Below are 27997 nucleotides of genomic sequence, written 5' to 3'. Positions count from 1 at the left end.
TCTCGGCCCTGGAGTGCAGGCACAGGCACAGGCACAGGCACCCAATAACTATGGCGGCCACGTTCACATGCCAGCGCCCCGATCTTCCTGGTGGCTCTTCCAACCATCGTCCTCTTTCCCCTACGATCTCTTCCCCACCGCTCAGCCCAGCGCCAGAGCATACTACAGCTACATCCTATTTGATGACAAAAGTCCCATCTCTCTCCATCGTCTCACCCGGTGTGAACGATACAAAAGAAGTATACGCCACTACCATCGAAGTCACCGATATCACCGTGGGTGCAGGCAGTCCGCCCATCGTGTCAATCCCCGTAGTCGAGGATCAGCTCTCCCACGGTATGGAGAGCACGACTACCCCATCGTCTTCCTCCAAACCCAACAGTCGACGGACCTCCAAACGCAAAAGAACAACCTCACCTCCATCACCATCAACCGCCAAAACTCCAGATCAACTTCACACGTCGCGACGCTCCAGTCCTCATAGTCAACACAGCTCCATACACTCACACCGTCGCTCCGCAACCACCGCTTCCATAACACCGATATCCGATCGAACAGCCCGCCGCGAGGACCTGATTGCTCTACACCGTGAATCATGCCGTCTATTCCAAGACGACGGGCTATCTACATCTAAACCTAGCCAACGAGCATCGGCATCGGCATCGGCATCAGCATCTCGACCCCCATCTTCCAGCACATCACGTACGCCTCCACGGCCTCTCCGCTCTGTTTCCAATGCCAGTTCCCCACCCACTTTACGAACTCCACTATCCATCTCGACCTACCAAGACCAAAGCAACCAGAATCAATCCCCACGGGGTCCAGTACGCGCAGCCACCTTTAGTGCATACGAACCAGCGTGCATTTCACCCGTGCAACCCACAGTAACAGTAATCGACTGGACATCACCATCCACACGGAGGCGCGAATATGAGAAAATCGACCGCGCCAGCAGTGGCGTGCGTGGATTCTGGCGCCGTGTAGCGCCGCGATGGTGTCAATTCGGAGACCACCGCACGCCGTTCTTCGAAGAGGGCAAGGACGGAAAGGGGAACTATGAGGGGAGTGTACGGCGGTTCCGCATGGATTTACCAGAAGAATGCGAGAGTAAACGGACGGGGACGACGACGTTCCAAAAGAACTTCAAGTTGACGCGAAAGATGGTTATTCATCGAATGGGAGGAAGAGTGAAGACTGCTTAACCGAATTCCATGGTGTATAGCCTTGTTATCAGTCCCAAGCGTGCTTTTATTTCCGGCGGATGATTGATTGATTGATTGCATTTGATACCCAGCTAGATGCATTCTTTTAAATTTATGATATACGAATCTCAAGATTTCAGTATACCCAACACATGACACCGTAAACCACATGCATTATTCAATACACAAAAGTAACATAGCAATAACATGAATAACGCACACACTTTTCCATGAACTCCAAAACAACCCACACTCATAATGAAATAGATAAAGTGGTATCACAACATATCAAAATCATCCAAATTATCCCGATACTGCATAATACTCCTCTTAATCTTGGAGCTATCCACCCATGTCACGAAATCCTCCAGATTTCTCGTAACCAAGTACGCCGGATCCGTAACGACCTCTGTCCCGACGCGAACATGGCCCTGCTCGATGAACGTGACGGCCTAACATCACCCAGCCTCATTAGCATAAATCCCAACCCAATACCCCATCGCGAGGAAGGTTAATAAAAAAAGGACTTACAGTCTTAACATTCTCCACCATCCCACTCCTAGTCATCCAAACCGCCAACCTCCTCCTACAAAACGCACTAACCGTAACCTCCCTCTCGACTCTCGAAAGTCCCGCCCCCTGTTCGCGACTCTGCTTCAGAATCCCCATGCGGAACAACTTATCCAGCACCTCGGATTCCAGCTTCTTGCGCACGGGATCACTCTCGGGGTCGAGCTCAGACAACTTGTGCGCGAGTTGGCGCAGGGATCCGCATAGCTGGTTGTATTTGCGGTAGTCGAGGGGGTCTTGCAGGTGGTAGCGCGTGCGGATTTGAGATTCCCGGTGGTTGTTGTCGGATTTGTAGACGTGGAAGTCGACTTTGCGGAGGAGTTTCTTTTCGTGATGCTTGAGGGCGCGGGGCATTTTGATGTATTTGTTTGGTTTCCGAGGGGAGGGTGTGAGAGTGGTTGGGGAAGAGTAGGGAGGAGGGGGGAGTCGTGGTGATGGGGGATGGGTTTGGCTGATAAGAAAATTTCGGGTATAGGATTTGGAGAGGGAGGATATGTCGGGTAGAATGGGTGTTTGGGGGTGAGGGTGGGTTGTGGTTGGTTGGGTGTGGGGCGGTGTAAACGGCGGTGTGTATGTGGTGGTGTGGTGATGGGGGACTATGGACTGTGCTACATTTGATAATTCGTGGCAAATTAATGCTGGAGTTAATATAAGTTAGATGTGAGTGTGCTATGTGCTGCATATTCTAAATTGATATTATGTTGTACTTAATGTGCAAGGCAATGTGATTAGTTTGGTTATCTTGATACGATGCGAAGCATGGTTGAAGGTATCGATGATACAAATCTAGCTCAATCAGATAGCTATATCTATACTCCATCTTCGATTGATATTTCTATGTCTAAAATCTATACTCTATCTATATTCTATATTCTATACCCATTGTTATACATGTATAAGTCTGGTGGCGCTGGCTGCAGCCAGCTACGGGAGAAATGTCTTCAGTCCCATCGCAATCCGCTTGATCTGCTTCGCATAAAATGAGCTCTCCAATCCAGCTCCAATACCCCTCAGCGGAATGAATCGTGCAAGGAACGGCATCGGGACCCGGTTCAGCACCAACTGCGCCTCCTCATCCGGGACGCTCTCATCCATCAGAACCAAAGGCAATTTCGGCTCAATCGCAGCCGGACGTCCGATTCCCACCACGTCGCACGCATTCTGCTGTAGAGCAGACATGGCGCCTGCACGGGTCCGAAAACCGCCCGTCAGCATAAGAACGAGATCCGGGAAGCGCTTGCGAGTTTCAGTGGCAAATTCGATGAAGAATGCTTCGCGGGCAACAGTGCTCTGGCGTTTCTCGGGTCCCATCATCTAAGACATGTCAGTCTGAACATCAGCTCGAACAGTATGAATACTGCTGACCGTTGGATTCTCGTAGCTGCCACCACTGACTTCCAAAAAGTCAATGCCTGCTTCAATAAGAAGCCCGATCTGTGTCATCGTGTCTTCAAACGTCGAGGAGCTGTGGTCAGCAGAGTTAAGCTTGATGCCAATAGCAAAAGTCGGCGGAACGACCTCGCGAATCGCGTGAATCATATCGACCACGAATTTTGCTCTCTTCTCTGCCGTACCGCCGTATGCATCGGTGCGTTTGTTGGACTTTTCAGTTAGCTTGGCCTCTTCCGGGTACTGGTGTAACTACCTTGGTGTTCAAGAATTGGTCTGTCCATTAGCTTGCGACCAGTAGCGAGAGGAAAATTATCAACATACCAATCAAGTAACCGTGCGCGCCATGCAGCTCGATTCCGGAAAATCCACTGTCGGCCATCAGACGGGCCGTGTCCACAAATTGGCGAGTGACCCGGTCGATATCAACCTGAGTCATTTCTCGGGGTGGCGGGAAAACAAGCCAGGTGAGCAGACGCTGCACCAAGCCGCCACCCATGTCAAGAGGAATTGCACTAGGTGCAATTGACGGGGCAAGGAATCCTCTGCGGCCTGCAGCCCGGGGGGTTTGCCGGCCGGGATGGCAGGCCTGTACGATGCACGGAGTGCCATGCTGCTGACACGTCTTGGCATACTGGCTCCAGCGTTCAACTAGAGCCTCGTTGCCTTCTTTGCCTGTATACTCGGAGTGCAAGGCAGGATCCCAAGGGTTGCCAAGGTGGTCCACGTCCACCTGAACATTTCCTAAGTGCCATAACCCAGTCAGAAGCGCACGACAGTATTGACAGTGGGTCTGCTACCTGTAAGGAGAGCCCCCCAACCTCCTTGTCCCCATTGGTCGTATGCCTTTAACAACGTGGGAGTCGGCTCATTGCCTGACCCGGCCAGTGCCTCGGCCATCGCAGCCTGGGCGAGTCAGACAAATCATGATTAAGCTTCCGGAAATTTTGAGCCACCCACCTTGGCTAGGCGGTTCGGAAAGACCAGCCCGCAGGGAAGCTTAACGGGATCATGCAAGGACGCCATAGTGTGTGTGTGCCGGTGACAGAAAAGGAAAAGCTGAATGCGACCCTGAAAAACTGGGGGTTGCCCGTGATAAGTCACCGGCGGCCCGAAAAAGCAGCCGAGGCCAGAATCCACGTGGAGGTATACATGGCGCAATGTGGGGATAGCCGTTAGTTCGCATCGAGCCAAGATCTGCTCAGATGCTTATCGATATCGGCTGCTAAGTGCTAATATCAACAGTCAGCATGTGAAAGGGAATCATCTACCTGTATCAGAAGATAGCAGGTAAAAATAAATCATTGAGTTGGAATTGTATGGGTCCTACTTACCACCGAGACAGACGAGCTGACTCCAATGATTGCCGAGTCGGTCCGTGCTCAATACACAAGAGACTATGAGTATGGATGAAACAGCACGATCCCCTCATTCTGACCCCAATTCTGAGCTAGTCAGAGAGTATCAGCCCAGTCAAGCTTAATGAGGGATGAAATCCGCTGTTGGGGTAAAATCGGAGGAAAATGGTCCCCCGCGTGAAACCTCGGACGACCGGATATCCACGGTCAAGATAGCCGGACATCGGGATGCAGCCTCCCGACCACTCGGACAATGCAGGGTAATCCGTCCGTGGAACCACCATTTGACAGCTTGTGCCAGGGCCACTTCGAGTCGAAATGAGCTACAGCTTCACCCCCGCCCAATTAGGGACTTCAGCCCAGTGGAACCGATCGGACGGGGAGGTGACGGCGGAATCCATCGCCGATCTGACAGGGGTCTGCACGAGCTGCAGCTCTATTGCTTAGCCTGCAGAAGCTTATCTGTACGGTCCGCGATGGAGAAGACCCTGCGCCTGGAGTCAGTCTGTCATCTTATCCCCACTTCACATGCCAGTGAGTGATGTTGCCTAGGTTGATGGATCCTGGTCAGATATCATGGTCTGGTCGCCGGACAGCCTGACCATCGCTCGTCTGGACGTGGCTAGACTCCGTCTTTAGGATAGATTAAACAGGAGATGATTAGCAACAACAGGACAACTAACATGTGAAGCAGTGAGGTGGTGACTCACTGGCAGATGTAGTTGTCCTTCCCCGCATGGGAGGTGAGGAACCCCCTCATCACATGACGCTGACTGCAGGTGCAGGGGGTATCCATGCCCGATTCGGCAACGAGATCCTCGCACAAAAGGGATGCTAACGGGTTGATTCGGAATCATGGAGTAGACCAATATCCACTGTAATAACCACAAGGGTGATGTCGGAAGATGAAGCTACGAGTTTCCGTCTAGCGGGATTCCAAACAGGGAAGAAGGCAAAACTATAGCCCGAAGAAAAAGATCTGATCATTGAATCATCCGTTTTATCCATCACAAGACCAGCATCTATGCTAACCAAAACTAGTCCGACATCGGTGGTATCCGACAACAGAATCGTCATTAAGAGGGGTCAGAATCCGTGAAAGAATGGGGGTATACAAAAGCGCATCCTTCCAAGCAGGATCCGGGAAACAAAAAAGCGCTCGAAAACAGAACTAAGCCAGTATTTTAAGAAGAAGGGGATGCCGAAAAGCTAAGCAAAGGAGACCAAGCTCACAGCTTAGAGTTCTTCTCAGCCTCCTCAGTCAGAGCCTCCAGGGAGAAGGCGCTGGGTCCCAGGCTAGCCAGGATAGAGCCGACCTCCCGCTCCAAGGCCAAGACCTCAGTGTGGGGGTTGTACATGCGGGCCTTGATCCAGGCATCCAAGTTCTCGTCGCTCATGGTGCGCAGAGCGGTTTCACGGTCGACCTTGGCCTCTTGTGCCGCCCGGATGACATTGCGGGCCACAACAACACTGACCTCACGGATGCGGGTCAGGTCGGGGTAGAGAAGACCACGCTCAATCTCCTCAGGAAGGAGAGCCTTGGAAAGGGCCTCACCCGAGGCGTAGATCATGCTGTCGGTGACCTTGACAGACTTGGAGAGAATGGTACCCAGACCAATACCGGGGAAGACATACATGTTGTTGCCTTGGCCGGGGTAGTAGGTGCGGGTCTCGCCAGCAGAGTTGGTGTAGGACATGGGGGGAAAGGGAGAACCGGAGGCGAACAGCACCCGGCCATCGGTGTTGGTGACGGCGCTCTCGTAGTCACATTCGGACTTGTGAGAGGGGTTGGACAGGGGGAAGACAATGGGGGCGGTGTTCCACTCAGCCATCTTGCGCAGGAGCTCGGGGGTGAAGACACCGCCGATGGTGGAAAGACCCATCAGGATGGTGGGCTTCACATGGTCAACAACATCTTCCAGGGTCTTCAGCTGCAGGCCGTTGTTGTCCGTACGGGCAAAGTAGACCTTGTGATCAGCGAGCTTGTCACCACGATCAGCAGTGACAAGACCCTTGGTGTCAACCAGGTAGAAGCACGCGCGGGCCTCATCCTCGGTCATGCCCTCGCGGACGAAGAAGTCAACAATCTGCTTAGCAACACCAACACCGGCGCTGCCAGCACCGAAGAAGACGGCGCGGTGGTCCTTGCAAGGAAGGCCAGAGCGCTTCACGGCGTTGATCACACCTCCAAGAATGACAGCACCAGTACCCTGGATGTCATCGTTGAAGCAGGTGTAGTTATCACGGTAACGCTCCAAAGCAGGGAAGGGGTTCTTGAAGTCCTCAAATTGGATCACAATACTGTAAACGCGTAAGCAACGATGCAGTCGGGTCGATCATGCATGGGGATTTACTTACCCAGGCCAGCGCTCGGTCAGAGCAGCCATCAGCTCATCCAAGAATTCACGCTCCTCCTCGGGGGTCACCTTGTCACGGCGGCTACCCATGTACAACGGGTCTTCCCGGAAAGCCTTGTTGCTGGTACCCAGATCGAGAGTCAAGGGCAGGGTGGCCTCGGGGCGAATACCCGCACAGGCAGTGTAAAGAGCCAGCTTGCCAATGGGAATGCCCATACCGTTGATGCCAAGGTCACCCAGGCCGAGAATACGGGAACCATCGGTGATACATGTGATCTCCACGTTGGGCTGGGGCCAGTTGGCAATGACAGCGGCCAGGTTGCCGCGATCCTCCCAGCTCAGGTACATACCTAGACGTGCATGGTTAGCGGCCGATTCAGCCCGTGACAAGGACGCTAGACAGGGATTCGCCACACACCTTCGGGCTGCTGGTAGATCTCAGACCATCTCTGGCAGGCTTCTCCAACGACGGGAGTGTAGATGAGGGGGGTCAATTCCTTAGTGCCGAGTTAGCTCATTGGCTTACGATAATGTGGTTCTGCAGCTGCATGCTTACCCTCAGGTGGTCCGTGACCAGACGGTAGAACAGGTGAACATTGTTCTTACGGAGAGTGCTGAGGTAGAGGAACTTGTCGATAGGGGTCTGCTTGAGAGCCAATTGAGCGAGGCCTGCAACTCCATTAGCTTCCAGCCCCCTTTCAACCATCATTCCTCATCTACGGGTGTACGCACAGCGAGTCTTCTGGGTCTCGTACGACTCCGCACGCGGGGGAGTCAAGCCGTAGGTGCGGAGATACTTGCGAATGTAGGCAGGGTTGGCAGTGTCATAGTTGGCGTCACTAGACGTAGCGGAAGGCATTGTCAGTAACCGTGACAGCAGCAGGCACAAGCTGATGATGTGTGACTTGGAGTCGAGGGTAGATGTTTCCGTCAAAAGACGGGGGGAGGCAAAAGACGGTACTTACACCGGTGCCGCATGGTTCACCAAGGAGGTCGCGTGGACGGGACGGCTTTGCTGAGCGGGAAATCGAGCCATGGTGGAAGGCTGAGTCACGGCCAGGATACTCTTGGAACGAACACCAACAACGATATCAGGAGAAGAGGGGAGATTGAAGGAGGCAGCAGAGGTGATGGCAGTGGAGGAGAGGATCAATTGAGGCGAGGAGACGACTGGTGGCAGTCTGATTTTATGTATTCCGTGGGCTAGTCGCATTGAACCCCCCTGAGTAAGAACCCACCGCATGCCGAAGTTCAACCAAGTAAGTGTCTCAACAGCGGTTGTGATCTTCTAACGAGGTCGTCGTCAAGACTATGAACCAGGGCCGTGGATTGATTAGGGATGACAGCAATCGGGAAGAATCGGGATGCAAGGGACCACTCAGGATGACCGGGACCGGTACGGTGGGTATCGGGGTACAATGGTTGCATGGCAGCGAACCGTTTCGACTGGGTCGCTGGTCACAGACTCTCTGCGGTGGGAACTGAGAAAAAAAAGGCGAAGCTTGGGGGGGAAGGAAAGGTGGAAATTGAACGGGTCAGATTGGGTCAGATTGGGACGGGTGTGGAGTAAACTAAACGGGAGCTCGCTCCGAATCCGACAAATGCGGAGAAAAATTGAAAAACATTCGAGACGCACAGATTGATTTTGGTGCTTTTGATTCAGCTCCAATTCGTGGTATTTGATGGGGAAAAAAAAAAAAGAAATTTTTAATAAAGGCGCATTAAATTGACAAATCCCATTAGGGGCTTGGACCTTCCAGATGTCGATTTCGGTGTTTGGGGGGGTGGGAAAGAGAAAGAGAAGGTGAGGAGAAATATGAGGTATTTCTCGTTCCAGGACGACGGCTACGTTGTAGTACCGAGTACAACGAATACAACAACACACGACACACGACCTGTTCGATTTGAGGTGTTTATTGTGTTTATTCCATGTGTTTCGGGTATTATTGTTGTACTCTTGTTGCTCTCGTTGGTATTTTTGTTTCTATTCCTAATTGATTGGTTTTCTTTTACACACAATCACTCAACTCACTTACTTACTACACATCTTCTTTCTTTTTCCAAAGTCCGAGTGGGGGGAGAAAAGAGGGACCTTCTTCTTTTTTTTTTCATTTTCATTTTCTTTTTCCTTTCCCGTTGGGATTTGATAGCAGCTGACATACCTACTACGGAAATTCCCCCTTGATTCGGAAAAGGATGGTTCTAGATATGGATACCTATTGCTCTGTGAATTGTTTTGTTTAATAATAATTACAGACCTATACCAGAACTATACGAGAGTTACACCAGAATCAAACAGGATTCCTGATGATCAATGCGTATTGTTGGGGGAGCAGGGGAGAAGAGAGAGAGAGAAAGTACGAATTAGAGGTGTGAGTTGAGTGAGTTGAGAGAGCTGATCGAGTCACCAGCATCATCAGTCTGGATTGTACGGGGTACTTGTCAGTCCTCTGGCTCATCCAGATGCACATCGGGTAATCCCTCTGCAACTACTGGCTTACTATGTACAATTATACTCCGAGTACCCGAAAGTATGAGATCTACCAGTGTAGAAACTAGCATGGGGGTATATCAATTCCAAAGAATGTGATATCTATCAACCATTATATCCTGCTTACGGTGGACTAGTCTCCTTAAGTCCAGGACAACACTTCTTATCACCGTCGTCGTCGCCCTACGACGGAGGTCTATACCCTATACTGTCTTACGGGCCCCGATTTCCGAGATGGCAAACCCGATTCCATCCTTTCTGCTGGTCGGATGGTGGACCCGATTTAGTCAGGATTCAGCGTAGACATCGGAATCACGCAGCACACACTAAGCCAACAAGAGCAAAGGGTCCAGCCATGGTGGTTGAGGTGGATCGGGTCTCATGTGGCAGAGAAACAGGCTAAACTACGCCCACTAAGCCAGCTTAGTTGCCTAAGCTAACTGCCAGGCCCCAAGTCTCCAGACGATCTAACTGAACCAGGAAGGATTCTGGACCGGATGTTATTCATGCTGTGCCAGCCATTAGTCTAGTTTAGCGCCGCTAGCATTCCCCGCAGCAACGCGGCCCGGACAATGGCCGAGTTCGGGTCTTGTCAGCGGCTGCAAAGCCAGCACCAGAACACACACTCTCACTCACTCACTCACACACATACATACGCACACATACATAACAAATCCTGAGTCTGTTGTAGTCCCGCACCTGTGTTTCGTGTCGTGTCGGCCGATTGCCAGATATACACACATATACGAATATCTTCACGCTCTGTCAAAGCTTACAAAATCCCTCAACTTGTTGGCTTTGTCACCCGACATTGACTCGTATTGCCCGGTGTATGTTGATCCATCCACCACGGAGTATTCCTCGCAAGGGTGAACAATCGTACCCGGAATACTCCGTGGTGCAGACGCAATGCAAAAAGGAAGCTCGTCGCCCCCATCCCCGATTACCCTTCGAAACACATTGCGCATTTACTTGACTGCGCCGATCAGAATTGCGCGAATAAAGGTCAGCCAAAAAAAAAAAATAAATAAATAAAATAAAATAAAAATCAAACAAAAATAAGGAAGGAAAAATAGAATAAAATTCTTTTATCGTCGGGTCTCCAATTTTTGACTCCAAATTTCGCGGTCCTGGCTGCCCAATAATAAAAAGTCTGAAACTTCAAACGGCCTTGCGCCTCGCCGATCGGTCCCGACCGATGGAGCATCCGATGGAGTCAACTCCTGCGAAAGTGCGAAAATCTTCCGTAGCATTCAGTGAACAATATCTGAAGCAGTAACCCTTCCCCTATGATTGGTCATCTCCTGCTCGACTTGCTCTCCTACAGTGGAGAGTAGTATAATTAGTAGTGTAGGCGTGAACCGTGCTGTTTCCGTCGGAAGCACGCAAAATTTCGTCTCGTGCACACGGCCAGCTTACGAGGTCGAGGCTCGTCTCATTATTAATTGTCAACTGAGAAATTATCGTGGGAGCTAAACGTGTCTAGTTTTGAGCTAGTGATCAACTACTATGGAATAATGATTGTTGTGCACTGTTAGTGCTAAGTATATCCTCCTTAGTCCAAAGTATAGATGTCGGTTAAGAGACTCCACCCCCATTGGCGCTCTTGCCGATATACTACTACTACTATCGTAGTCGCGTGCGAGCTACTATTGTTGATCTCCAACTCATCTAGCCACGATAGCGTGGGCTGTCCTGAGCAATTTCTCAAGCCATTGGACCCTGATGCCCATTCGAGCGGTTTATTATGCCCATTTTATCCCTCACTTTTGACTCGGTGGCTGAAGTTTGTACCTCATCCCGCGCATCCATCCACGCAACCATGCAGGCCTTGACCGGGTTACCCACTTCAGCAGTTCCTCGACCAGCCCCGGATCCGAGCTGCATGGATCACAAAGCTTGACTGGTGCTGATCCTTTCATTCCTTGGATTCAGCGGTTTAGCCGCGGTTTATACCTCAGATGCCTTTCAGCACCTCCCGCATTGAACACCCGAAGGGAGAAAGAAGTTGGTTTACTTTGGTCCATGATGTGTGTGATACAGGTCATACACTCTGGAGTCTGAGGGCTATTTACTGTTGGCTTCGTCAACATGTGTAACGATGCTTTTCCTAGACTTGGTTCCATTGTATCTCACAGCGCCCAACCTGTTTGACATGAAATCGGCGTGGTGGCACTGAGGCCCTGCTTGACTCTTCGGACAGGACTCCGAAAAGCATTCCATACTCCGCGGCCATCGTTGCTAACCTTGCAGGTGTATGTAACAGTCATATTCCAATGTTATCGGACCCTCTACCGGCTATTCAGGCAACAGAGATCTCGTTCACCCTTACATCATTAAAGGACTGCGATGCCAGCGTTTCATTGCATTACACCATATGTTACAGCTCTGAAATCACACAGGCCTTGCATGAGTTACAACAAATTGTCAAGCCTGAGACGAGGATCTGATGCGATGGGGTATCTATCAGTGAGCCGGCATCAGATCTCAGTCATCCCTGCGGATTCTTGCAGATGTACAGGACACAACGGCCTTTATGATGCTCCGTTCGGGATAATCCAGCTATTGTTGCTTGATTATTGTATCTGGACTGGACAGAATACATTGGGAGATAATAAGGATATCACGATGATAGGACAATGCAGGCGAGTCACCTGACTGCGGCCGAACCCGGCCAGTAGCGGTGACGCAATGGTGATTAGGCGCAGGGCCCGTGATCGAGACATGCAACAACAACCGGGAAGCTTTGCAATCAGCTAACCAGCTGCCGGTTTCCCCTCTTTTCCTGCTTCCTTTCTCCATTGTTTGCTAGGCCAGGTTTGCAGATACTCCTCATCTCCCCTCCGTTCGCTGTGTGCATTTACCATCTTCATCATCATCAATCATCACCAGGTACCTAGCCCTGTGTTCTGTTTTGTTTAGCCATCCAAGTACGCCAGGCATCCTTCACCATGCCGCAAGGAGAAACCGAGCCCCTCCTCCCTCGCTACCGGGAGGACACGACCCTCCAGCGTCGCCTGCATCAAAAATTACACACATACCAGATGATCCGTGCTCTTTCGGATGGGTACATGCCGTCTACGGAGCAAGCCATCATCAATCTGCGCACCTTGTTGGCTTCCGATGTCCTTTCCCCTCACACCCACGATGTTGGCACCGTCGGCCGTCAAATTGTCCGCGACTGCCGCCTTTGGATCCAAGTGTTCATCGAGCTCTTGCAAGAGAAGAATGGTGATGATAAGCTCCAGGAGTTTCTGTGGCACCTATCACGCTCCAGGGCCTCCATCGACCCCAACAAGATACAGCAGCGAGCCAATCAAACCAAGGCAAGGGCGGATACGAAAGCGGGTACCGACTTCCGTTCTTTTTCTGTTCATGCACCAGGCTGTGGGTTCCACAGGGCATCAAGTAGTGAGCTAACAATTGTCATCCAGCGTATGATAGCCTGCGCACTGTGGGAAGCCTACTCCTGACCAACGCGGACTTCCGGCTCTTCGTTGATGATTTGTCAACTGTCGGCCGCCAGATCTTTTCCGATACGGCATTCTCGTTGTCCAACACGTCGCAGCAGATTGGAAAGGAGCTTCAACCCTCTCAGGAAAATGTAGATGCTATTCAGGGAGCAGGTGCCGATGAGGGTCGTTCTGCAGGGAACGAGGAATTACGTGAAGATGCAGCTACTGTGGCGAAAGTCACAGGCAATGGTGTTGCTCGCACCGGAAAAGATGCAGTCCAGAGTGCCAAAGAGCATTTAGCAGGACAGGAAAAAGACGCCTTGCTCTATCGGTTGAAAAAAACCGTGATGAACCTTCGGGATCGTTCTGACTATACAGATTCTGTTGCCACGCTAGGCCAACTGCTGGGGCGATATGCCAAAGCGTATGCAAGTGCAGCTTCGGATGTCGTCACAACGGCAGAAGAGGAAGTCGACGTCAATAAGGACCTCAAGCAGGCAATGGAACACTTCTGGTTGCTGGTCCAGTCGTTTGGCGATGCTCAGGAATGGAAGAACCTAGAGGAGCGTTTCAAAACTGTAATGCAACACTCTAACAAAGATCCAGAGTTCGAGAAATTCGTCTCTGAGACAGGTTCCCTAGTCGAGGAAATGTTGACTGATCCAAAATTCTTCGATTCGGCCGAAGAGAAGATTGATGAGCTCAAAGAAAAGTCGAAGCAAATTGAGACAGGATCAAGTATCCGTCAGGATGTGGATGCATTCCTGGCACAAGCAAGACGGGCATTACGGACAGTCCCGCAAGACAAAGCCGTGTCTAAACTCTTCGACGCGACGAACAAGCTATACAAAGATGCTTGGGACGGCTACAACAGCCGGGAGGGTCAATTGCCCACCGACATAATCGAAGTCTTCTTTCCCCTAGTTCTCCGCACTATTCAATACATACCAATCCCGCGACTGGAGATATCTGCACCAGAGGTCGATCTGTTACTGGAGAGCCTCATCCTAGAACCTGGCCACACCGTCAATTATTCCTCATTCTTGCCATACCGTATGCATGTACCAACGCGCAATGACATCGACATTGTGAAGAAGCATTCCAAGAAAACCGCCACTGATCTCAAAACCACATTCACGGCAACAGTATGTGGACTAAACATCAGTGCCCAGGAATTTGGTTATTGGATGCGGACCCATTCAGCGCTTCTGTTTGGCCTCAAAGATGAGGGGATTGCCAGTTTCTACCTGGACAAGCGCGGTATTGACATCTCTCTGGACATAGAGGTTGGAAGAGAGCGGCTGGAACACATATTCACTCTGCGCGGTGTCCGTGTGCGGATCCACAAGCTGGATTACAAAGTCCACCGCAGCAAGTGGAAGTGGCTCATATGGTTGACGAAGCCTTTCCTCAAGCACCTAGTCCGCCGAGTCTTGGAAAAGAAGATCGCGGAGAATATTGTCCAGGCTGCTTTCACGCTCAATCGAGAGCTGGTATTTGCCCGAGAGCGCTTGCGGGCGGCCCGCATTGCCAACCCTCGGGACCTGGCAAGTTTCGTGCGGGCAGTGCTGGCACGACTGCAATCACTCCCCGACACCGACGTCGAGACTCGTATTGGCCTTGAGCCACCTGGTAGCGGTGTCTTCAAGGGTGTGTACGCCCCGGGCAGTCTGGTCAAAGTCTGGCATGACGAGGCATCTCGGGCCCCTGAGGTCATTGAAGAAGGCGATGAGAGCCAGGGCCTGGGACGGACCTGGCGTAATGAAGTGTTTGATGTGCCCAGACGTTGAACCTAGGACATCCGCTTATTTCCATCACGAGTTATGATTGTTCCCTTTGGTCCATTCAACCGTCAAGGTCCCCGCGCTATAAAAGTGCATATTCCGTAGTTGCTTGGATGATCGACGCCGGTGGGATCGTAGTCAGGAAGCGGGGAATTTGCCATAGTCTATTTCTTTTACTTTAGCTAGCAATGAGCGTTGATAGCGATTCCATACACAATTCATGAACTCTTATCTGATGCTGCTGTGCGATAATCCCACGTGACCCGGTCGCGGACGAACAGTAAAGCCGGCCGGCGTTGCGGCCACCTAACCGGTTTATGTGGTTGGCCGAACATCCTCCACCTGCATCTTCGAGTCCGCGATAACAGACAGCCTGGCCAAACACAACGTCTGCTTCTTGAGGTCTTGACTGATCTTGAGCAGCTCCCGCCAGGGACAAACATTCCTCACTTCTTACACCTCCGTCCGGCCCTCTCCCCTCTACCTTCTCGTCTCTCTTTTCCTCATCTATACACATACATACATAACATACATCCTTCTTGGCCGATCGACATCCTTCTATACTTCCATCACAACAAACACTCTAAAGTATAACCACGCCGACACCACATTCCGCGCTACAACCAAACACCACGCCTACTTGAGCTGCGACGCTTCGCAGCTCACAACATCCCATACCAACAATCAATAAATAAATCAAACCAAACCAAACCGACCATGTTCCCCACCATGCGAACCGTGGCCCTCTTCGTGGTCCTCACCATCTGTCTCATCCAATTGGTCCTCGCCGCAGAAGACTACTACAAGATCCTGGGACTGGATAAATCCGCCTCGGAGAAGGACATTAAACGCGCATACAGACATCTGAGCAAGAAGTTCCATCCGGATAAGAACCCGTTCGTTAACTCCCTCTCCCAAATTTCTTTCTTCTTCTGTTGGTGCTAATGCTAGAACATGTGTTAAAATAGAGGCGACGAAACGGCCCAAAAGAGATTCGTCGAAATCGCCGAAGCCTACGACGTCCTCTCCACCTCCTCGACACGCAAGATCTACGACCAATACGGCCACGAAGGACTCGAGCAGCACCGTCAAGGCGGCCGACAATCGCACGACCCGTTCGACCTATTCTCGAGATTCTTCGGCGGCGGAGGCCACTTCGGCCATGCGCCGGGACATCGCAGAGGACCGGACATGGAGCTCCGGGTCGGGTTACCGCTAAGGGATTTCTACAATGGACGGGAATTCTCGTTCGGTGTGGAGAAGCAGCAGATCTGTGATGCCTGTGAGGGCACAGGGTCCGCGGACCGGGAGGTAGTCACCTGCGATAAGTGTTCTGGACGCGGAATAGTCATCCAGAAGCATCAGTTAGCGCCGGGCATGTTCCAGCAGGTGCAGATGCATTGTGATAAGTGTGGCGGACAGGGCAAGATGATCAAGAAGCCGTGTCCCGTATGTCATGGACATCGGGTAGTTCGCCGCGAGGTCGAGACGCACGCGACTGTCGAGCCGGGGATGGATAAGGGGATGCGGCTGGTATACGAGAACGAGGCGGACGAGAGTCCGGACTGGATCGCGGGCGACTTGGTGCTGATTCTTGAGGAGAAGGAGCCGGAGCTGGGCGACGCCGAGGAACATCGTACGGATGGGACGTTTTTCCGGCGGAAGGGCAAGGATTTGTTTTGGAAGGAGGCGCTGTCGCTGCGCGAGGCGTGGATGGGCGAGTGGACGCGCAATATCACGCATTTGGATGGTCATGTGGTTCAGTTGGGGAGGAAGCGTGGGGAGGTCGTGCAGCCGTTGTCGGTTGAGACGATCAAGGGCGAGGGTATGCCGCATTACTCGGATGGGCATCTTCATGATAATGAGGATGAGGATGAGGAGCCTGGGAACTTGTATGTGGAGTATGCCGTTATTCTGCCGGATGAGATGGAGAGCGGCATGGAGAAGGACTTCTTTGCGCTGTGGGAGAAATGGCGCAAGAAGAACGGGGTTGATTTGGGTCGCGATAGTGGTCGGCCTATGCCTCCTCCGCCGGTGAAGGACGAGTTATGATATGTTATTCCTTAATTATTTATCTCACTCTCTGACTCTCTTTCCCCCTTCGCTTCACGGGACGTGATATTGTACATTTATTCAGTGGTTTAGATAGCTATCTTAGACGCCTCTATAGAGAGTATATCGAAAATGGCAATCCTTGACGCCCTTGATGGGGAAGAATTGGTGTGATACCCAATAGTTTCCCGATTGAGTCTATTTAATCATCTTGAACCTGCACTCGCTGTGTCTGGAATAGCGAGGGGAATCTGTCCTCCTTGCATCGCATAGTGATCCGTTCAAATCCGGACTCGGGATCCCATGCCCTGTCAGATCTGAGATGGCAAACAGCTGTTGTGTTACCGACTGACGATGGTTGCCTAGAGATGTAATCGATTAGAGATAGGATTTTCCTGTACGTTCGAGCGTATCGGTAATTCAGCTCTAGACTACCGCAATCGCGATTCATGCAGGGATCGCACTTTGCATGCAGACGTAGGTGACACGGGCTCACACAACCACCCAGATAGAGGATTAGCTGGAGGGGCAGCCACATCCCTCAGTACCAATTCATTGGCTGATGTCCCGAGATCTGCACCTAAAGAGGCCCAAACGGAGCCAAATCGCCACTATCCCATAAATTCCCCGACAAACTCTCCAGCGTCTCGAAATCAGGCATCCAGAACGGGCTATCTTCTTCCAGGTCGATCCAGGGCGCGATCTGCAATGCCATGCGCACGCCATGGTCCTGACTGCTAGTGGGTTCAGAAGCAGTCTGAGCGGCCATGTTGGCCGCCGCTGTGTTATTCATATCTGGTGCCATGCCGCCAGTGGAGTTGTTGCTGTTGCTGCATGTGGTGGTGAGATTATGGTGATCCCTGAACATTCCTGCGCTTATACCACCACTGCTACTGTGTTGGGCTGTCATTAGTTCCGCCATGCCCACCTTTTTGGATGCATCGCTTCCCTCTAGTTTCTCCATGGCGGCGTTGACGAGCAGCTCGAATGCGTCGCGGTATTTCTTGACCCATTCGGCGCGCTCACCCATCACAAATAGGACGGTCGAGCAGGCGCGGATGTCGTTGCTCATTTGGACGGACCAGACGTCGCTTGTGTGGGTCCATAGGGCGTAGAGCAGGGTGATCCCAGCCATGAAGATCGTCTGCACAGCCAGGAAGGAGTGGCCGTATTCAAGGGTTTGGTGTAGCTTCTTGTGGGTTTGGCAGGTGTTTCCGGCTGCGCGGAGACAGATGTGATAGTATGGGTCGGAGAGGGGGAGTGAGGGTAAGAATGGCTGGATGAGGAGTCGTAGGGCTCGGTGGTAGTGCAGCATTGGATAGTCCAGGTCGGATCCGGTGAAACGTCGCAGAGCTGATTCTTTCCATTCTTCGAGTTGGAGAAAGAGTCGGTCCATCTTCGAGCGTAAAGTGTGCAGTGGTCGATCGGCTCGGTAGATCTTATGCTGAATTTCGGAGTCGATGCGCCGCAGGCGCATGAGGAATATGGCAAAGGTCAGTGTGGTGATTCTAGTCGGAGCTGGAGGGGCGGCTAGCAAGGCAGGATCGCGGACATCGTCGTCGATGTCTGCAGGCAAAGGAAGGTCGATGTGTCTGTCTGCGATGCTAAATGGCCGGCCCAGGGACATTGACACGACACGCTCTAGGTAATAAACGGTCCAGAAAAGACGCCGCCGCATTTGCGCAGTGAAGGAATCCATGTTGATCTCGTTTGCTTTGCGATGCAGTCCAAGGTCTATAGCGGTACGCATAGCGAGGCCTACCATGTACCACATGCCCTGACCAGACGCTGAGCGAAGGTGATACACAATCAGCAAGGTCATAGCCTCAATATTCTCTATAGATCGCATTTCGCACATATTTGGTAGTTGTTGCAGAGCGGTCAGGTAGAATCGCTGGTGAGGTGATTAGATCAAACAAGTTGCGTACCACAGGAGCAACATACCTCAGGCGTGGTATATGAGTAGTTTTCACTTAACTGAATCGATGTAGCCCCGATGGCATATACAAGATACAGCTTGAATATGCCTACCCGTTCCTCCTTGGTCAGCTCCTCCCGCTTCTTCTGCGCCAGTCGCCAGCGCGCTTCATGCAGTCGCCACAACTCCGTGCGGTCGAGAAACGGATAGCGAACATGGATCCGTGTTAGATAGGCATGAAGAATCCTGGATCCCATTTCATCGTCAGGAGGCTCGCTGCTCTTCACCAACACCTCCTCCACTCGTGGTGGTGGTCGAGTTCGATCATTGACATGACCGGCCCTCTCGCCTGGAGGCTGGGGAGGCAGACCCGTGGATCCTTGTCCCGCTGCAGGTCCGGATCTACCTGACGACGCTGCTCGAGCTGAAGACAGAGCCTGGTTCCAGACCGTGGCTTGGACCATTTCCCCAAGATTCGTAGCCAAGGAGAGGCCCGAACTGGAACCTACGTATGCAGGCGCCTCCGAGGAGTTGAGTGCAAGAAATCCCACTAATTCCCCGACGGCATTTTGATCCAGGCGAGGGTTTGAGTTAGTGGGAGTCTCCGGATGGGGAGGGGACAGCAATGCAGCAACTGGATGGGCGACATGGCTGCTGGCCCGGCTACTCATGGGTTTCGATTCTAACTGGGACTCAAGGTAGGCGATGCGATCCTGCAACGCACGGGTGTATCTACAATCGTCAGTACTCCAGAAGTAATATGTTTCCAGTCAGGTGGGGAAGAGGGATCCCACTCGTTCTGGGTGCCATTCTCTTGTCGTACGGTGGCTTTGTCACATATCGCTCCGGCCTTTTGGCAGTTGGAACACGCAGGGTAGTCATTGTCACACTAAGACTCGGCTGTTAGCATTGACTGATGCCCTGGGGTAGCAAGTTGGAGACGACTACAACACCGACTGGTCTCCATCGAGAGGTGGATCCGTCTACTGACTTTCTGCTTTCTAGTCTTACAGCGCGTACATGCCGTTCTGCCGCGCTTCCGGGGATTGTAGTCCCGCGAAGGAGAAGAGGTTCCGGTGGGAGTAGAAGTGCTCGCAATATCCATACTAATTATCTCATATTGACCCTGATCCAGAAGAAGAGGAAGAGGGAAAGTTGGATTTGTTCGACAATCGGAAAATGTAGAAGAGAAGAAGATGAGTCAGGAATAAATGGAAGAGGAAGTTGGGAAGCTGCTCGTCCCCGCCAAGACATCTCGGCTCGACCCGCCAGTTAGCGCCTGGAGCCCATGTTTTAGTACGAGAAAGATAGACACATCGCGTGGGTTTCAATATGGATTGCTCGTCTATATTTGTACTATCAAGTGTATTCCCACTATACTAAAGAATATTATATCATATACCAATGGATGCGTATCACCGCAGTGGACTTCTTTTTGTATCGCTGAAACGCCATCTATGCCGGACTTATATCATTCGTAGATTCATTGCACCTCATAACCTCCTTACGGCTCTGGTTCCGTTTTCTTTTCGGAGCGAGATGCACTCTCCATCTCACCACTGGCATGGGATTCAGCAACCTGCTCCGGTTCGGCTTCACTATTACCAGCTGCAATCTGCTTCTCGGCCTGTGCTTGGGCCTGTTCTTGCCGCCGCTTCTCTTCCTCTTGCCTCTTCACTTCTTCTATCTCAAACTGATCCTTAGGCCTCTCCAGCCCCCGGTCACGGATAAAAACACAGGCAAGAAGACATGCCCCCATCAGCGGGACTTGGAAGATGAACACCGAGTGGGAAGCCTTAGCATATGCGTCAAGGATCTGCTCCCAGTCGGCATCGGGGATCCCGGCCCTCGACGGGAGCGAATAGGACGATTCAGCAATATCCCTGTATCCCACAGGGAGGTTGGATCGCAGCGTTGCCTGCAAGATCGCAGCTGAGACAGCCAAACCACATGCACCACCTAGGCAGCGGAAGAAGTTCCGGTCCGAGATGACAACAGCTCGCTGGGCCTTCGTACAATGCGCCTGAAAAGCGACCATGGTCGGTTGGAAGACGCCTCCAACGCCTATCCCAGCGATACCGACAATAACAGCAATAGCTCCTGGGCTGGTGTGACGGTCAAATAGAAGCATCAGACCGGCTCCACTGGATAAATTGTCAGAACAAAGATATCAAATATTGGGTTAGACTTCGGCCGGGTCACTTACAGCGTCCAGAAGAAAAAGCCAGCCCAGATCACCTCCCCGTAACGTTTGCGCCGGGAAATATACTGGCCAGATAAGACGGAAGCCACAGACTGACAGGCGACCATCGGGGCCGTTAGTGCAGCAGAAACAATCGGGGACCAATCCCGGGCGTTCTGGTAGTACAGGGGCAAGTAGTAGAGAGACGACTGGTACACAGCTCCAAAAAGGAAGCTCTGCAAAAACAGAGTGCAGATCACCCTGTTCTTGAAGAATACCACTGCTCAAGGGTTAGCTACCGGTTCTAAGTATCGAGGCTCAATTGGTGACATACTTGGAAGCATAGGCAATACTGCCACTTTCCATTCGATTATGAGAAATGCAATCAAAGCGCAGCCCGCGATGGTGAGCATGCTAATCACCATCGCCGAATCCCAGTTAAAGTAAGAGCCGCCTCCCGATATAGGGATCAACAAGAAGATGATTCCAATGGACGAAGATAAGATACCATAAAAGTCAATCTTGCGGGCATTTTTCCGGAAGCTGTCCTTCCGCGCATTATTTGGAATAAGGAAATAGCCCACGACAATGGAGCATGCAGAGAGCGGAGAAATGAGCCAGAAGAAACCTCGCCATGTCGAGTCCATGACGAATGCTGCAGCGATGAACGGACCGATAACGTTGCCCATCCCTAGGGCCGCACCCAGGATTCCTTGGTATTTGCCCCGGTCTCTGAGGGTAACGATGTCAGACACAATGATCATCGTTAGGGAGGTAACACCGCCGCCAGCTACACCGGCCAATCCTCGAAAGACATAGAACATTGGAGCATTCTGAGATAGACCGCACAATAGATCGGCAATGCAAAGCAGTGCCAAGGCACACAAATAGACTATCTTTCGGCCGAAGATATCAGACAGCCGACCATAAAGCACCGTGAACATGGTATTTGCAATAAGGGAGGATGTGCCTGCCCATGAAATGGTATCCTGAGCGCTGAGATCCCTGGCAATTGTGGGAAGAGTAACGCTGATACCATTTTGATCCACAAAGGTGATCAGCAGAGAAACTGCGAGCCCCGTAAATACAACCAGCAATTGCCCGATAGGCAAGATATTAGTCTGGTCATGCAAGGCTTTCTCCGCAGCCTGTTGTCGATTCATTCTGTTCTGTTCTGTCTATGCCAATATAGGATTTATGGAGGCAGGAATTCCGAACATGGTATTATAGATAAGATAAATGGGAAACTGTACAATCGGGTGACCAAATTTGACCAAATTGGATGCCTGTCAGCAACCGAGTCTTGTCGACTGAGTGTGTACAGCTTCGGTTTCAGGCTAGATGCAAAACAAATATATATGCAATAACTGATGAGAACAGGGCAATTCCGCGCCAACCAACTGCTTTGCACAATATATGGGACGAGAAGTGCTGGTTTATCAACGTTTGGCCGCATGCGTCGTCCGAGTCTTTAACCTGTTAAATTCATAGGGGATCGGAGGCACCGCCGAGCAGAGACGACCGAGACCCAGCATTCCTGCCATATGGCCCACTGCACAGGGATAAGATCCCATGGTTCTCATTGGTTCTTTTACGAACCAAGCCATGCCAGCGGCTTCTTTCCGCGTCGGGTTTGCCAGTCAGTTGGCGACAGTCGTAGTAAAAGTGGATCTCCACTGTCGGAGGTTGGCTGCCGGCTAATCGGACATCCGAAAAAAAAAATGCTGGTCGGCCCAATTGCCGTACCCGCGATAACATCATAGATAACTCTTTCCTGCATCTCGTCCAAAGAGGCCGATCCCAACCGGTCTCGTCAGCCTGATTTTGAACATGACTCACAATGAAGGAGACCGCCAAGGCTCAATCCCGTAGGTTTCTTTGCTAACCCCTGCAAGTTGCGGCCGATTTCTCAGATCCAGGCTCAGTCGATTCTGAGCACCGACGTAGACAACCCGTTTGCTGAGTTTGTGGCTGGGCCAGCTAATTGGCTAATTGTTTAGATGGTGAAAATGAGGGCGGCAGGTAGTAGCTGGGGTCGCAATTTAGTCCATCCTGATAAAGAAAACAGCATATACTGTCAATGACGAACACCATGAGTTCGCAAATAATCGCCAATCGAAAAGGAATGGTCTCTAAAGGGAGGGCAGTGACAAGTATCAACTTGCGAGGCATATTGGTCCGCACTATGGCGTCTGAGCTCGCTCTACATCGTACATATGTCCTTGAGAGGCAGCATTGCAGCGGCGATTTGCAGGGGTGTATGCCGGCCACCCAATCGGATTTGCAGCAACATACCGCAAGATTGCAGACGAGGCCGCGATTCGTCACGAGCCGTAAGGTTAACGTAGATCGGAGAGACGTATCTAACGCTCTCTTAATCGGAGCAAAGGGGAAAGGGAGCTTTTATCGCCCCAACTCTATACAGGGCTATGGATGCGCATGTGTAAGTGGAACTTCCAGGGTTCTTGCTGTCCAAGGCTGTTGTACGCCACGTGTGCTTGCCACAGAGGTCCCTTCAAACGCTGGTCCGCCTCCAGCACGGCTACTACCATCACTATTTTGAATTGATTGTATCGAAGGACCCGCGCTGGCTGAAGTCGCACCCTGACTAGGACCAGCGTGCTGGGGGGCATAATGCCCACCAGTGACGTTGCCGTGATTAGGAAAGAAGCTCTGGTTTGGTGCACCACATGTGGCGCACGTAAATTCGATCTTGAAGTTTGTCAGAACCAATTGTGGACTGGTAAGCTGCCCATCATTTGGTCGCGGTAGAGTCGGATTTTTGGGGCGCCCAGTGTCCGAAGGAGGTGCTGGATCAGGAGCAGGAACCGAATAAGGAGACTGCTGGGCATTTGCAGGGTGATGGAGGCTATGGCCTAGGGGTGTCTGTTCTGGTGACAGGACTTCAGGAGGCGGCGCTTGGTGTGTAGGCTGCGCCTGGTGATGTACCTGAGGCGGCGGATGTACAGGTTGGCTGTGAAGTTGCGATGCCGAAATAGTCTGATCCCGGTGAACTTCATCCTGAGGTATGTTATCGATGATAGTGGTCTGGAGAGTATCCGTAATCCATCTTTGACCAGAGAGACTGCCGAAGGTCGAGCTCTCCGCCTGATTCTCTAAAGGAGGCGGTTGGCTGTCCTGTCGGTCATCTCCACTAGAGTCATGAGTGTTGGTGCTCTCGCTTTGGTTTTGCGCTTCATGTTGCTGTAGGCGAATAAGAGCTCGTTGCGCTTGTCGCATTGAGATGTCATAGCCATGGTATCGCTTCACAGCGTCTACAACGTCTTGCGCCCTAATTTTGTTTTTCATGTCGAAGAGCTTAGGAATCTCAGTCAGGAGGAACCGCACATGCGATGCCTCCGATCGAGCTGGTGTTTTCGAGGTTGAAGTCGCATTGCGCCGACAACTGTGGCTGTCTTGAAGGCTGCTGATGTAAGTTGCATTCTTGTTCGCGCGGCACACAACACGAAAGTAGCAATTGTTCGATGATCGACAACCTATGACGACGCTTTTCTTGTTGCTTCTCGTCACTCGAAGCTCCCAGTGTTGTCTCACGGAGATACTTCGAACCAGTCCTTTAAATTCCTCCAACGAGCTAAAACGTTGGCCCACGTGGAGCCCCGAGTACATCTCCGCCATCACGATGCAGAACGGTGTCGCGAGCGGAACATATGCAGGTCGGTGTCGGCAATACTTCCCATCAGTGAAGCGTTCTGGCTCATGTAATTTTAAAGACAGCGACGTTTTCCTTGGGCGATAGATTCGGCATTGTTTGGCGCGTAAATGCAAGATTCCTAATTCCTACTGACGATCCCAACTCTTGACAACCATAGCCAATCAGGGAAACATAGATAGAGCCGATCTGAGCCGTGAGCCAATGGAAGTTGGAGCGACCAACAGCTTCAAAGAGGGGAAGCAGCTGTAGGGATGACTGTGACCCTCCAAGGGTCGATTGACCACCTGCTGCAGTGATTGCTTGACAAGTGAGATTGGAGAAGTGAGATGAGGAGAAGGAAGCGCAATAGTATCAGATCGGAAATAGGAGAGTGGACGCTGCCCGCATTAAATTGCGGGCGGGAGGAGCAGCTGAAGGTCGGCGTCCGCCTAGCGCGGATCCCCCGACCGCTCACATCGGCCCATCCGGCCCTTTTCCCTTTGAAGGCTTGCACCATCTTCACGCGGCCACCGAGAAGAGGAGGACGCGCGATCCAGTTCGACTCCTCCCCGACGCGGATTTGGATTTCCATTTGACAAATACTCTATTTTATTTTTACAACCATCATGACGTCTTACGGGTTACTGGATCAACCAGACGAAGGTTGGTTCTAGAAACACGCCCCCGGTCCCTGTCACCATGCTAATGCCCTTCCAGATGGTCTCCACAAGTCGCGCCTTTTGAACGTCGAAGAAAAGCCTTTCAAGCGGATTTCAAAACGCCTCCTCAACAACGATTCAACCGTAGTGTCCAACGCGACGCTCCCTCCCACCCCTCCACCAGATGGTGCAGACGACGATGCAACAGCAGCTGCAGAGGCGGAGAAACAGAGACGGCTCGAGGAATGGCGCCATTTCCGTGAAGATGTTGCTTTGGATTTTTCCGCATTTGAAGGCAGTATCGCGCGCATCCAGTTCCTCTTGACGAGTAACGAGAAGGAGCGCGAGCGCTATGCGACAGAGAAGCTTCGAATCCTTGATACAATGCAGTCGGTGCGTGACAATACCGCAGAGCTGCGGGTACAGCTCGAGGAGGCCCAGCGTCTACTAGCACTGCGCAAAAGCTACGATGAATTGGCAGAGAAGATTACCAGCAACCGACTCTTGAAGCCGCGCGAAGATCAACAGGCCAATTTACAAAAGCTACAGGCGGAAATAACGGAACTGGAGAAAGAGAGTAAAGAATACGCACACACCTGGTCGGAACGGCGAGAACAGTTCGGTCGCATTGTCGAGGAAGGAATGCAACTTCGTCGGCTCATCCGTGACGAGAAGGAGGAGGTCGAGCGCAGAGAAGGCATGCAAGAGGAGGAAGATGGAGATGACGGGGATGTTCCCTCCAAGGGGAAATCCAGTGGAGCTAATACCCCTCGTCACGAGTCAGACAGTCTGACTCCTTCTCAACATGGCCATGATGATCTTGGACGATCACCAGCGGGCTTGCAAGTGGAAAAGACGGGTACTGCCGGTGCGGTGTCACCCTTGCGACAAATGACTGCGGTGGACGACGAAAATAAGACCACCCCCGATCAGGACACCTCAATGGAAGATGAAGGCGAGGTCCCCGAAGAGCTAGAAGAAGGGGAGGAAGTCCAGGATGACCGTGCAGACAAAATGGACACTACTTGATTATCGGAGAATTTTCTCTACCACACATTGAGCAAGGAGTTCGGTTGGTGGCGTTCGCATTAGGGTAACTATCACAATGCAACAATGGCTTTGCTTTTCTCAGGGGCAATTTATTGAATAATTTTTCGTGCTGTGGATTAAGTACATGTGCCAGTAGATGGGAAAATGAGCTATCTCAGGCGATCTCCCGCTCCGCTGTTCGGGCTTTGGCGATGGCTTCCTTCGCAGCATTAATATGCTCGACATTACTTTCGGAGCCTTTCTTTCCTTCCTCGACCTAACAATAAATTTAGAAGCTTAGTCCTCCTGACAACACAAGATAAATTGTATATAGTAGCCTATGGGAAATTTGTCACTCACCAGCAAACTATTGAGCTTGGCTATGGCATCCTCGATCTTCTGCTTCAATGTCGGGAGAACCTTTTTGGTTTCTTCGAGAGCCAGACGCTATCAAAACAATTGTCAGCGACCTCCTTTATGCATATCCACTGTACTAGTTACTTACCTCCTGCCTCAGTGTATATTCTCTGTTTTCGTCATCGCCGCCCTCCTGGGACTCCAGCTTCTTAACTCTTTCCGTCTGCTGCTGCAGCTCACGGTGGTACGAGGCCTCTTCTTTGACCAGGCGCTCGACAGATGCCGTGGCGATCTCCAATTGAGAGCGAGGAGCCATGATGATCGACACTATTGAGCCGGAATTAGTGTCTATTGCACTTCTCCGGATAATAAGCCCTAGGACAATAGCATTTCTCCGTGCTGAACATAGAAATTATGAGAATGCTGCCCGACTCTAGCTTAATGACTCGAGGCGGGAAGCTCTAGGAGCTCCGGCAGGTGCCAAACGAGACCGTTGCCAAAAAGGGCAAACAATCGTAGTAGTAGTTGGACATACCTGAACAGAACTTTCTGACTAGGTAGGGTTTGTTTTATCACAAATTTTTCCCGGGTCAAGTGTGGAGAATGTAGCTCAGGAGACTGACGGTACTCTGAACTTGCTGGGGGAGTTTACTGCGTAATGCTGCTCTTGCTCTTCTGCCCCTCCCCGATGATGCTATAGAGGAGCAGTTTGCAGTGTTTGTCCATGTGGGGAAGGCGGGACAACACGTGACAGACGAGGAGATGGGTCAGGAAGGAAAGCAATCCGACCAGCGAGTAGATACAGCGTGCTACATTGTGATTCATGTAACTCTCCTTTGGAAATAAAAGCAGCAAGGGGTCTATCGAGTGTCGCTCTCCAAAGTCTGCGGATATCTGCTCTGGTTTCAATACTACCAACTTAGGGGTATCTCATTAACTATTCAGCGAACAAATGATCTAGCAAACATCTTCAACACATCGCTACTATCTGGCCAAGCGGAGGCATACTACCCATAGCAATAATGTAGCCCTCCTGCTCTTGATGGTTTGCTTGTGGCAGTAAGGAATGTTAAGCAATCGCTTTAATATACGAGACAATACAAAGAACACATAGTTCGGCGGCTAAGAACGGCTATCCAGCCCACACCATCCCTTTACCTTGATGCAGGGAATGTTCTAAGGGTTCAGAAGGGTATCATTTGCTAGATGAGCCACTTTATTCCTGGGGTTTGCCGTTCACATCCTTGGTCTTGGGCATTTCAGCAAACCATGATGGTGGCGCTATCCCGGTCTGTTCATGGATTGTGCTCAAGATAGGAGGGAGGCCCTGCATGATATTCCGAATCGGTGCCATTGAATCTGACGAACTGTTTCCATGGTCTGGTTTGATGTCAGAATGCGTGATAATTTCTCAGCAGATTGAAGAAGAGATGCCAGTCAGCAATACTTACCTCCGGTATTCCAGGTGGTGATCTTCGGCTGGAGGCCACTGATAGCACGACCATTTGCATCGGCCAACCTTTCATAAGTGCCAGACTC

At 51.4% G+C, this 27997-nt stretch overlaps 18 protein-coding genes across 18 annotated transcripts; 7 read left to right on the top strand and 11 right to left on the bottom strand.

Annotated features, from left to right (window-relative positions):
* Nucleotides 1-50: 50 nt before the first annotated feature.
* An05g00970 (hypothetical protein) lies at nucleotides 51-1202 on the top strand (the record flags this gene model as incomplete). The annotated part of the gene is made up of 1 exon (XM_059747887.1): nucleotides 51-1202. The coding sequence occupies one exon, from the start codon at nucleotides 51-53 to the stop codon at nucleotides 1200-1202; it is 1152 nt and encodes a 383-aa protein (XP_059600771.1).
* A 278-nt stretch (nucleotides 1203-1480) lies between these two features.
* An05g00960 (uncharacterized protein) lies at nucleotides 1481-2126 on the bottom strand (the record flags this gene model as incomplete). Its single annotated transcript, XM_001390636.3, has 2 exons — nucleotides 1481-1654; nucleotides 1734-2126. 2 exons carry the CDS (start codon nucleotides 2124-2126, stop codon nucleotides 1481-1483), a joined length of 567 nt encoding a protein of 188 aa, XP_001390673.1.
* Nucleotides 2127-2696: 570 nt separating this feature from the next.
* An05g00950 (uncharacterized protein) lies at nucleotides 2697-4187 on the bottom strand (the record flags this gene model as incomplete). The annotated part of the gene is made up of 5 exons (XM_059747886.1): nucleotides 2697-3086; nucleotides 3138-3394; nucleotides 3486-3905; nucleotides 3962-4067; nucleotides 4122-4187. 5 exons carry the CDS (start codon nucleotides 4185-4187, stop codon nucleotides 2697-2699), a joined length of 1239 nt encoding a protein of 412 aa, XP_059600770.1.
* A 463-nt stretch (nucleotides 4188-4650) lies between these two features.
* Nucleotides 4651-5158, top strand: An05g00940 (hypothetical protein; the record flags this gene model as incomplete). Its single annotated transcript, XM_059747885.1, has 2 exons — nucleotides 4651-5022; nucleotides 5072-5158. The coding sequence occupies 2 exons, from the start codon at nucleotides 4651-4653 to the stop codon at nucleotides 5156-5158; spliced, it is 459 nt and encodes a 152-aa protein (XP_059600769.1).
* Nucleotides 5159-5748: 590 nt separating this feature from the next.
* Nucleotides 5749-7912, bottom strand: An05g00930 (uncharacterized protein; the record flags this gene model as incomplete). Its single annotated transcript, XM_001390633.3, has 6 exons — nucleotides 5749-6820; nucleotides 6878-7226; nucleotides 7295-7373; nucleotides 7433-7545; nucleotides 7609-7715; nucleotides 7842-7912. 6 exons carry the CDS (start codon nucleotides 7910-7912, stop codon nucleotides 5749-5751), a joined length of 1791 nt encoding a protein of 596 aa, XP_001390670.3.
* Nucleotides 7913-8187: 275 nt separating this feature from the next.
* On the top strand, nucleotides 8188-9061 carry An05g00920 (hypothetical protein; the record flags this gene model as incomplete). The annotated part of the gene is made up of 4 exons (XM_059747884.1): nucleotides 8188-8272; nucleotides 8310-8435; nucleotides 8540-8551; nucleotides 8637-9061. 4 exons carry the CDS (start codon nucleotides 8188-8190, stop codon nucleotides 9059-9061), a joined length of 648 nt encoding a protein of 215 aa, XP_059600768.1.
* A 1061-nt stretch (nucleotides 9062-10122) lies between these two features.
* An05g00910 (uncharacterized protein) lies at nucleotides 10123-11603 on the bottom strand (the record flags this gene model as incomplete). Its single annotated transcript, XM_059747883.1, has 4 exons — nucleotides 10123-10315; nucleotides 10535-10590; nucleotides 11162-11248; nucleotides 11514-11603. The coding sequence occupies 4 exons, from the start codon at nucleotides 11601-11603 to the stop codon at nucleotides 10123-10125; spliced, it is 426 nt and encodes a 141-aa protein (XP_059600767.1).
* Nucleotides 11604-12318: 715 nt separating this feature from the next.
* Nucleotides 12319-14612, top strand: An05g00900 (uncharacterized protein; the record flags this gene model as incomplete). The annotated part of the gene is made up of 2 exons (XM_059747881.1): nucleotides 12319-12754; nucleotides 12802-14612. The coding sequence occupies 2 exons, from the start codon at nucleotides 12319-12321 to the stop codon at nucleotides 14610-14612; spliced, it is 2247 nt and encodes a 748-aa protein (XP_059600766.1).
* Nucleotides 14613-14784: 172 nt separating this feature from the next.
* Nucleotides 14785-15282, bottom strand: An05g00890 (hypothetical protein; the record flags this gene model as incomplete). Its single annotated transcript, XM_059747880.1, has 2 exons — nucleotides 14785-15108; nucleotides 15202-15282. 2 exons carry the CDS (start codon nucleotides 15280-15282, stop codon nucleotides 14785-14787), a joined length of 405 nt encoding a protein of 134 aa, XP_059600765.1.
* Nucleotides 15283-15335: 53 nt separating this feature from the next.
* An05g00880 (uncharacterized protein) lies at nucleotides 15336-16658 on the top strand (the record flags this gene model as incomplete). The annotated part of the gene is made up of 2 exons (XM_001390628.3): nucleotides 15336-15502; nucleotides 15575-16658. 2 exons carry the CDS (start codon nucleotides 15336-15338, stop codon nucleotides 16656-16658), a joined length of 1251 nt encoding a protein of 416 aa, XP_001390665.3.
* A 198-nt stretch (nucleotides 16659-16856) lies between these two features.
* On the bottom strand, nucleotides 16857-19458 carry An05g00870 (uncharacterized protein; the record flags this gene model as incomplete). The annotated part of the gene is made up of 5 exons (XM_059747879.1): nucleotides 16857-16991; nucleotides 17123-17232; nucleotides 17295-18552; nucleotides 18603-19227; nucleotides 19325-19458. 5 exons carry the CDS (start codon nucleotides 19456-19458, stop codon nucleotides 16857-16859), a joined length of 2262 nt encoding a protein of 753 aa, XP_059600764.1.
* A 34-nt stretch (nucleotides 19459-19492) lies between these two features.
* Nucleotides 19493-19852, top strand: An05g00860 (uncharacterized protein; the record flags this gene model as incomplete). The annotated part of the gene is made up of 1 exon (XM_059747878.1): nucleotides 19493-19852. The coding sequence occupies one exon, from the start codon at nucleotides 19493-19495 to the stop codon at nucleotides 19850-19852; it is 360 nt and encodes a 119-aa protein (XP_059600763.1).
* A 228-nt stretch (nucleotides 19853-20080) lies between these two features.
* An05g00850 (uncharacterized protein) lies at nucleotides 20081-21921 on the bottom strand (the record flags this gene model as incomplete). Its single annotated transcript, XM_001390625.1, has 3 exons — nucleotides 20081-20720; nucleotides 20783-21038; nucleotides 21093-21921. 3 exons carry the CDS (start codon nucleotides 21919-21921, stop codon nucleotides 20081-20083), a joined length of 1725 nt encoding a protein of 574 aa, XP_001390662.1.
* A 322-nt stretch (nucleotides 21922-22243) lies between these two features.
* An05g00840 (uncharacterized protein) lies at nucleotides 22244-23051 on the bottom strand (the record flags this gene model as incomplete). Its single annotated transcript, XM_059747877.1, has 4 exons — nucleotides 22244-22455; nucleotides 22505-22532; nucleotides 22645-22729; nucleotides 22966-23051. 4 exons carry the CDS (start codon nucleotides 23049-23051, stop codon nucleotides 22244-22246), a joined length of 411 nt encoding a protein of 136 aa, XP_059600762.1.
* A 134-nt stretch (nucleotides 23052-23185) lies between these two features.
* Nucleotides 23186-25005, bottom strand: An05g00830 (uncharacterized protein; the record flags this gene model as incomplete). The annotated part of the gene is made up of 3 exons (XM_059747876.1): nucleotides 23186-24475; nucleotides 24564-24718; nucleotides 24882-25005. 3 exons carry the CDS (start codon nucleotides 25003-25005, stop codon nucleotides 23186-23188), a joined length of 1569 nt encoding a protein of 522 aa, XP_059600761.1.
* Nucleotides 25006-25039: 34 nt separating this feature from the next.
* An05g00820 (uncharacterized protein) lies at nucleotides 25040-26101 on the top strand (the record flags this gene model as incomplete). The annotated part of the gene is made up of 2 exons (XM_001390622.3): nucleotides 25040-25076; nucleotides 25131-26101. The coding sequence occupies 2 exons, from the start codon at nucleotides 25040-25042 to the stop codon at nucleotides 26099-26101; spliced, it is 1008 nt and encodes a 335-aa protein (XP_001390659.1).
* A 175-nt stretch (nucleotides 26102-26276) lies between these two features.
* An05g00810 (uncharacterized protein) lies at nucleotides 26277-26774 on the bottom strand (the record flags this gene model as incomplete). The annotated part of the gene is made up of 3 exons (XM_001390621.1): nucleotides 26277-26378; nucleotides 26462-26548; nucleotides 26607-26774. 3 exons carry the CDS (start codon nucleotides 26772-26774, stop codon nucleotides 26277-26279), a joined length of 357 nt encoding a protein of 118 aa, XP_001390658.1.
* Nucleotides 26775-27674: 900 nt separating this feature from the next.
* Nucleotides 27675-27997, bottom strand: An05g00800 (uncharacterized protein; the record flags this gene model as incomplete). Its single annotated transcript, XM_059747874.1, has 2 exons — nucleotides 27675-27838; nucleotides 27910-27997. Coding segments are annotated over 2 exons (252 nt in total), but the record flags the coding sequence as incomplete, so codon positions are not given.

This window comes from Aspergillus niger, assembly GCF_000002855.4.
Source record: "Aspergillus niger supercontig An05".
Classification (NCBI taxonomy): domain Eukaryota; kingdom Fungi; phylum Ascomycota; class Eurotiomycetes; order Eurotiales; family Aspergillaceae; genus Aspergillus; species Aspergillus niger.
Note: the sequence above shows the minus strand (reverse complement) of the source record. Positions and strands in the feature narration are given on the sequence as shown.